The sequence below is a fragment of the Limulus polyphemus genome, unplaced genomic scaffold (assembly GCF_000517525.1).
Source record: "Limulus polyphemus unplaced genomic scaffold, Limulus_polyphemus-2.1.2 Scaffold456, whole genome shotgun sequence".
Taxonomy (NCBI): Eukaryota; Metazoa; Arthropoda; class Merostomata; order Xiphosura; family Limulidae; genus Limulus; species Limulus polyphemus.
The window spans coordinates 543,126-552,081 of NW_013666066.1; the positions used below are offsets into that span (position 1 = coordinate 543,126).

Consider the following 8,956-nt stretch of genomic DNA (forward strand, 5'->3'; position numbering starts at 1 on the left):
TGTTAAAGTTTTTCAATTTTAATAAACTATTACTGTCTCCATGACACATCAGTTTACATAAAAATATCTGATTTCACACAGACTGAATCATATGTAATTATCAAAACCTTAGAATAATAAGAGTAGGTTAAAGTTTTTCAATTTTAATAAACTATTACTGTCTTCATGAAACTCAGTTTACCTAAAAATATCTGATTTCACACAGACTGAATCATATGTAATTATCAAAACCTTAGAATAATCGTTGGAATTTGAATTATCTACCGAAAAGCATTAAATTAACTCTAAATGTTAAGAGGTGTTAAATTTTAACAAAGTCTTTATGATGAAGAAATATAGTTACTATGTTCTGAAATTCAAGCACTGTAACAAAAATTATAGTTTGAATAAAATTCAGTTTTCCAAAAAACAATTCAGACTAAGTTTAAGTAGCCTAAAATGTCTCAAGTCACAGGATCTACCTTGCTAGTTTCACAGATTTTTTATTGGTTTAACTTGTAAATTGAAAAACTTGCTTATCACATAATTCTTTTTCAAAAAAATCATTAAAACTCTGCAGCAACAAATACATTCCTTCTTTTATAAATGATACTTGTAATTTTAAATACAATAACTTAAATGTTTAGTGATAAATTTTTTGATCACAGTTTCAGTACTTTAAAAAAATTAGTAAACAAAAAAGTTGTTTAGTTGGAAAACTTAGCATGTTTTGATTAAAGTGTCAGTGATTTGTGTGTACAAAGAAACACAGCTCAAGATCACTTCTTATTTTATTTAATCTGAATACTACAAATATTTCAGTTTTTTTAATGTATAGTGGCATATAATTTGAAATGCAATATTTTAAGTTGTTTCATCTAAGTACCACAAGTATCTTGGTAAAAGTTTAAGTATTTTGAGAATTGAGTGACATAGTTTTAAATAAAACACATTACCTTGTTTAGTCTGCGTACTGACAAATGTTTTGATCAGAGTGTCAGTAGTCTGCGTATACAGTGACAAGGCATAACGTAATGACTGAAGTTCAGCACTCTTATCTAAGAATGCCTTCTTCAGTCCATTTCCATTAGCATGAAAGTACTGCTTAATAGTATCCAAGGCCACATCCAAGACGGCACACTGTTTAGGTGTAAGGTTCTTTTCCACTTCCTGCCAAGAAAAGAAAAAAACTTGTATTAATATAGTAATAAAAGCTTCTTTTAACAGCACAAAAGACTGTCAAAAAATATTTTATACATACATACTCTATCAAATAGAGATAGATAAATAAGTAGAGATGGTAAACAGAAATAAAAACAAGGTTGATGCCATCAATGTTCACAGCTCTACACCATCCAAAAAAAAAAGGATGAAACAGTAACACGTCTAGTCTATGGAAGAATGTCCAACATGCTGTATAATTCAGGTTCTTTACTCACCATAACACCTAATGTTGGTAGCCTGTTTACTGTCACATGGTTTCTGAATAATCTAGACATATCTTCAATTTTGGCATTTGGCAGGTTTGGCAAGATCAGCTAGGAAAAGGAAAGAGTCAAAGAGAGAAAGGCAGAGAACATGATTTAGTATAAGCATTCTAGAGAACATGATTTAGTATAAGCATTTTAGAACATGAATTTGTATAAGCACTCTAGACAACATGATTTAGTATAAGCCTTCTAGAGAATATGATTCAGTATAAGCATTCTAGAGAACATGATTTAGTATAAGCATTCTAGAGAACATGATTTAGTATAAACACTAGAGAACATGATTCAGTATAAGCATTCTAGAGAACATGATTCAGTATAAGCATTCTAGAGAACATGATTTAGTATAAGCATTCTAGAGAACATGATTTAGTACAAGCGTACTAGAGAATATAATTCAGTATAAGCATTCTTTCTCTGAACCAATCTTTAAATAGAATTTGGTAATTTAGACAAGATAAACTATGAATAAGAAAGATAAAAAAACAATGTTTTTTTGTGACCTTTCTATGTGTTATGTTTGACAAAATGAGTTTTGAAGACACACGTGGAGAATACGATTTATAACTTAATGGAGTTTACCACATCAATTTCTTGTGAAAGTATTTTAAAAGGTTTAGGTCTAACTGTTGTTTGTACCCATTTTTCTAAGTTAGCAAGATTTTAAGTGAGAGAATATATTTAGATCATATCACAAGTGCAACTCTAGCTATTCTAATGTTGAATAAAAACTTTCAGTGTTTAACAGGCTCACAGATGTTATCATGGGAGACAAAATGTGTTTAGAGATTAATGCAGCATTCAAATTTCAAGTAAAATTTGTAGTTCTGTAGGTTTTTCCATGATTAACTACTAAGTAAATACAACAGGCAGAAAAACCATCAAGCATTTAATTTTGGCACTTACAAGATCTGGTAAAACCAACTTTGGGAAGGAAAAAAAATAAAAGTAAAGATGCTAAAGAACATAATCAAATTAATTGACTTACTTTAGTTATGAATGTTAATTTTTAGATACAAGGTATTGATAATTGATAAAATTAATGAAGTTTATTTTGCAAGAACAATTAAGATATCAGTGAGCAACTAGTAGTAATGGAATAACTGTGTATTGTTAACATGTTAAACGATGCTTGAAGGATTGGATAAAACGACAAGAAATGATCCTGCTATTACTGTGCTTATGTCACTGAAGAATGTTTCATAATAAAATAAAAATTATCTCTGAAATTCTTTATATCGTCATCATTCGAACACAGTTTTACAAGCACAGTATTTCACAATTCACACTCTTGAAGTTACACTATGTTTTCAAAGAAAAATACAGCCATGTTCCATTTATTCAGATAAATATATTATGAAAAAACAACTTACATTTTTTTCTGAGATTGGTGGCAAAACGACAGTTTTTTCCATTGTATGCATTACAATTTTCCATAATTCCTGGAAATAAAATGAAGTTCTTTAAACATGTGTAGTATTACACTATCATTTGTACTGTTGTCTTTATAAGTTTACAAGCTGCATAGCTCTTTTAATTACTATACAAATTATACAATTATAACAGATTTCCTTACTAATTAAAAAAAGTAGCTTTGGAAATGTTAAAAAAGAAACATCATTAATAGCATCAGATTTATAAATATAAGCCATGCTTTCAATACAATTCTGCAATTAAACATATTCACAGATCTGATTAAATAATGCTTACAATATACTTGTATATTTTAAACATGTGAAGATCAGTCCAAACCTTGGTACATAAACACAAACCTGAGTAATATTACACTAAAAATCATATCAAAATGTTATTCTACATCTATAAATACCTGGAGATCGGCACAAACTTGAAGTAATCTTTTCAGTACATACAGTCACATATTTGAGCACTGCTACTACTATCATACTTATAAATACAGTGGCATAACACAGCTAAAGCTTGAATAGTTTTTTACCATTAACACATCGACCTAACAACAGCTACATGATGACCATTTCCAATATTATTTTGTGTACAAACGTATGTGGAATGGTAAAACACATACCTTGAGTAGCCTTTTCAGAACAGTTCGCTCACACACCTGGGCAAACATGGTTAGTTTCCCATCGAGAATGTCCATAATTGGATGAAGTATATGATCTGCTTCGGCAGTCACTTCTGACCGCTGGGCATTCTGATTCATCGCCACTTGTCCACTTCCCTTTACAGCAGCAAGCAGCCCATTTAGCTCTTGCATACTTTGTTTGATTGTAGACTCCAAACTAGAATTAAAAAACAAACAAATTAAAAACTGAGTATAACTGACTTGCAACTAATTTTCCAACATGACTTTTAGGTGTAAACCAACAGCACTATTACAGCTGTACCATAACCAGACTTTAAAATTACAGTAGTAATAAACCACATATGAAGACGCACACTAATAAACTATATAACTCTGTACTAATTAGACACACAGTTTCCACACACTGTATATTAACCAGGCTTTAAAATTACAGTAGTAATAAACCACATATGAAGACGCACACTAATAACCTTAATAACTCTGTACTAATTAGACACACAGTTACCACACACTGCATATTAACTAGACTTTAAAATTACAGTAGTAATAAACCACATATGAAGACGCACACTAATAACCTATATAACTCTGTACTAATTAGACACACAGTTACCACACACTGCATATTAACTAGACTTTAAAATTACAGTAGTAATAAACCACATATGAAAGTGCACACTAATAACCTATATAACTCTGTACTAATTAGACAGACAGTTACCACACACTGCATATTAACCAGACTTTAAAATTACAGTAGTAATAAACCACATATGAAGGTGCACACTAATAACCTATATAACTAATTAGACACACATTTACCAACACTGCATATTAACCACATTAAACAGCTTCTTGTGTAAAGTGACCACGGTTACAGTTACTTCCAGCTTTGTAGTAAAATAATGAGTTATACACAGCTACATATTAACTACAATAAACACTTTAGCTGATACTAATCAAATCTATAATTCTATTTACATACTAACCAGACTTTATTTCCTGTCCATTTGCTTATCAGAATTAGTTGTTTCTAGCTATATACTAAAAACAGTGCCAATTTAAGTTCTAACATTGAAGAGCTGAAAAAGTATCTAAAATTAATAACATACTTGTATTTTTCTAAATCTATGTAATACAAACTAGCTTCTAATTACTACAACATTAAAATAATTAACAGATTGGTAAGAAAGTTTGAAGTGTTTACTAAAATTAGACAGTCAGAAAATTAGTGCTAATAAATATATCAATACCACAATATCAGCAATTTTCCAATTTAAAAATGCCCTATATCTTACCCATTATGGTAAACAGAAAAATGTATATAAATTTATGTTGACACCACTAGATGGGGCTTTCTATTACATACTGTGAGTACACATATACATTTACTATTTTTTTTAAGTATATAACTGAACACTTTGAAGTTTGACACTTACTTTTACTGGATTAATAGTGGTTGCTGACTAATGAAGGTGTTTTTACTTCAGTAATGCAATGATTATTTGGTATTTGTAGCAGGCTAAAGCTATCAAATAAATATGACGTTTTTAGTTGTCTTTCACTCACCAGTAAAAGTCAGTGAGAAGTGGTGAACCGAATGACAGATTGGGCTTCATGTTTATTTTTAGAAGTTATCAAATATTTCATGCAATAAAATATACATTTGACACCATGTGATACAGCATTTCCAGGTTATTACTTCAGAATTATAATATAATTAATTAATAATCAATTACAGTAGTGGGTTTGTGAATGTGGTTTTAGTCTAAATTTGTAATTTAGAGTAAAATAATGGAAATAGAGTAAAAGAAATACTATATATAGAACAATTGATGGATTTTGTGTTAGGTATTCGAGGAAAAATGAAGTTAAAGCAATGATTCTCAATCCTGCTGATGTTTTTACTTATGACCATGATTAACTTTTCTTTGAATTCACATAAAAAATTCAGTAATTTTTGTATTTCCAATATTTCTTCACTTACATATATATTAACTTAGGTTAGAGTTACTTCTAGTTGTATATAAACCAGAATTACTTAATTACTGTTATGTATTAACCAAAATTAATTGCTTACAGATATATACTAACCAGAATTATTTCTTACAGATATATACTAACCAGAATTATTTCTTACAGCTACATACTAAACAGAATGAACTGTTTACAGAATTCTGTTTAGTATGTAGCTCTAAGTAATTAATTTGATTAGTATATATCTGTAAGCAATTAATTTTGGCTACTGTGTAGAACTGTTTACAGCTACACAGTAGCCAAAATTAATTGCTTACAGATACTTCATAACCAGAATTAACTGCTACATATTAACTAGGTACCAGTTACTTCTATGTATAAACTAACTAATCGGAGTTACAGTTAACTTCTGAATTGTTATATATTTATCATTACTAACGATTTGCAGTTATGCCTAAGAAGAATTAATTGCTTCCAACTATTTACACTGACTGCTAGTAGCATATACTTAACAAACCTACAGTTCAATAGCAACCAGAAGTAGTTACTTTACAACAAGATACTTTGTTACTTCCCATTTTCCAATAACAAGAACTAACTGCTTCTAGCACCACACTAACCACAGTTAGTTACTCTACGTTTATTCAAACTCAACCCAGAAGTAGTTACTTACAACTACATACTTCATTATTTCCTACGTTCTAATAACAAGAACTAACTGCTTCTAGCACCACACTAACCACAGTTAGTTAATCTACGTTTATTCAAACTCACCCCAGAAGTAGTTACTTACAACTACATACTTCGTTACTTCCCACTTTCCAATAACAAGAACTAACTGCTTCTAGCACCACACTAACCACAGTTAGTTACTCTACGTTTATTCAAACTCAACCCAGAAGTAGTTACTTACAACTACATACTTCGTTACTTCCCACATTCTAATAACAAGAACTAACTGCTTCTAGCACCACACTAACCACAGTTAGTTACTCTACGTTTATTCAAACTCAACCCAGAAGTAGTTACTTACAACTACATATTTTGTTACTTCCCACTTTCCAATAACAAGAACTGCTTCTAGCACCACACTAACCACAGTTAGTTACTCTACGGTTATTCAAACTCAACCCAGAAGTAGTTACTTACAACTAGATACTTCGTTACTTCCCACTTTCCAATAACAAGAACTAACTGCTTCTAGCACCACACTAACCACAGTTAGTTACTCTATGTTTATTCAAACTCAACCCAGAAGTAGTTACTTACAACTACATACTTCGTTACTTCCCACTTTCCAATAACAAGAACTAGCTGCTTCTAGCACCACAGTAACCACAGTTAGTTACTCTATGTTTATTCAAACTCAACCCAGAAGTAGTTACTTACAACTAGATACTTCGTTACTTCCCACGTTCTAATAACAAGAACTAACTGCTTCTAGCACCACACAACCACAGTTAGTTACTCTACGTTTATTCAAACTCAACCCAGAAGTAGTTACTTACAACTAGATACTTCGTTACTTCCCACTTTCCAATAACAAGAACTAACTGCTTCTAGCACCACACTAACCACATTTAGTTACTCTACGTTTATTCAAACTCAACCCAGAAGTAGTTACTTACAACTTGATACTTCGTTACTTCCCACATTCTAATAACAAGAACTAACTGCTTCTAGCACCACACTAACCACAGTTAGTTACTCTACGTTTATTCGAACTCAACCCAGAAGTAGTTACTTACAACTACATACTTTGTTACTTCCCACTTTCCAATAACAAGAACTGGTTCTAGCACCACACTAACCACAGTTAGTTACTCTACATTTATTCAAACTCAACAATGGGAACCTCTTATGTAGAGCATAGTGTCACAAACTCCACTAAAAAACTTTGAGGGGCCACATGTTTATTTCTGCTTACCTCAGAGTGCAATCTTTCGATTCAGAAATATTAAATACATCATGTACTAGTTTGTAAGCAAGTAGCATGCCATTCTCTTGGAAATGAGTCTTACTATTGCTGTAATAAACAATCTAATACCAATTTTCTTTCATTTGTCTAACACACAAGTAACATAAGTCACTCTAAAAGCCTCATATAATGTATTAGTTTACACTTTGAGTTTTTTTAGTGCAAAAGTACTGAAATACATTTAAGAAATAAACACATGAATGTGGTCTTGTATACGTGACACAAGTTTCCTACTGTAATATGCTTCCCTACACAAATACTTGAATGAAACGTTTTGGTTGAGTGGTACCAGAACCAGTATTTACTGAGTTAATATGTTTATTCTCCAACTAGTGGTGGGCCATATAAGATTGTCTTTGAGGTTGGATACAGCCCCTGTTTCACCAGTTGCCCATACTTGAATGAAACGTTTTGGTTGAGTGGTACCAGAACCAGTATTTACTGAGTTAATATGTCTATCCTCCAACTGGTGGTGGGCCATATCAGATTGTCTGTGAGGTTGGATACAGCCCCTGGTTCACTAGTTGCCCATCCACATGCTAGTTAGAGTTACATACACTATAAGCTATATACTAATAAAGAGTACCAACTTTCATTACATTAACTATAGTCCTTTAATTTCATATTAGTAAGACTTTTAGCGGTACACTAACTGACGGAGTAAACTATTAAAATAAAGACAAACCTGACAGCAAACACTGAGCTCAAATCATCTAGGACGGTGTTCAGTGACTGTTGGAGTTCTTTTAGAATGTTGGCAGCATCGTTCTCGAGCTGTAAGAACACCAAAAATTTATGGTTCTATTTAGTAAAGCTGTGGGATTAGATGATACTGCCCAAAGCCACAATCTCACTTACTATCATGTTTAAATCTACATATGTAACATATTTAAAAGGACTAATTAAAAGTGAAAAAACAACAACAAAGTTTGTTCTTTAGTATATTATAAAAGCATTTTATGTAAAATTTTGTATTTACAGTTGTATATTAAATACTATTTTTCACTACCAGGATTATTACATGTAGACCTGAACATACAAACATGAATTCTTCACATCATAGTTATCAGAATGAATTACCCAGTAAGAAGACGTGAGAAAACAACAAAACAGTTAAAACTGTGTCCAAAAATCAAATCAAATGTTCCTAAATAATGATAAGTCAACCTGGAAGCATATCAAACCTAACAAAAGTTTACTCCAAACGTTTTAAGTTAAATATTTTTGTTAACTGATCAAGTAGTGGTTTTAATCTTTTTATACCAACAAGAATAGGGAGAGAAAAGAGAGTGGTCACTATAAACTGACAAATCTCATATCTTTTCTTTCTATAAACTGAGAAATCTCATATCTTTTCTTTCTATAAACTGATAAATCTCTTATCTTTTCTTTCTATAAACTGATAAATCTCATATCTTTTCTTTCTATAAACTGATAAATCTCTTATCTTTTCTTTCTATAAACTGA

At 31.1% G+C, this 8,956-nt stretch overlaps 1 protein-coding gene across 6 annotated transcripts in view; it reads right to left on the minus strand.

The window, feature by feature from the left end:
- Window positions 1-8,956, minus strand: part of LOC106458402 (protein unc-13 homolog B-like) — a 48,492-nt gene that overhangs the window by 10,615 nt on the left and 28,921 nt on the right. For 5 of the 6 annotated variants that reach the window (XM_022384608.1, XM_022384611.1, XM_022384610.1 and 2 more), the window contains 5 exons: window positions 8,175-8,263; window positions 3,514-3,730; window positions 2,843-2,911; window positions 1,419-1,517; window positions 936-1,149 (listed from right to left, as the gene is read on the minus strand). In XM_022384608.1, coding sequence (XP_022240316.1) covers window positions 936-1,149; window positions 1,419-1,517; window positions 2,843-2,911; window positions 3,514-3,730; window positions 8,175-8,263 — 688 coding nt within the window. The remainder of the gene's footprint in view (window positions 1-935; window positions 1,150-1,418; window positions 1,518-2,842; window positions 2,912-3,513; window positions 3,731-8,174; window positions 8,264-8,956) is intronic. The other variant, XM_022384609.1, reaches the window with a different exon arrangement.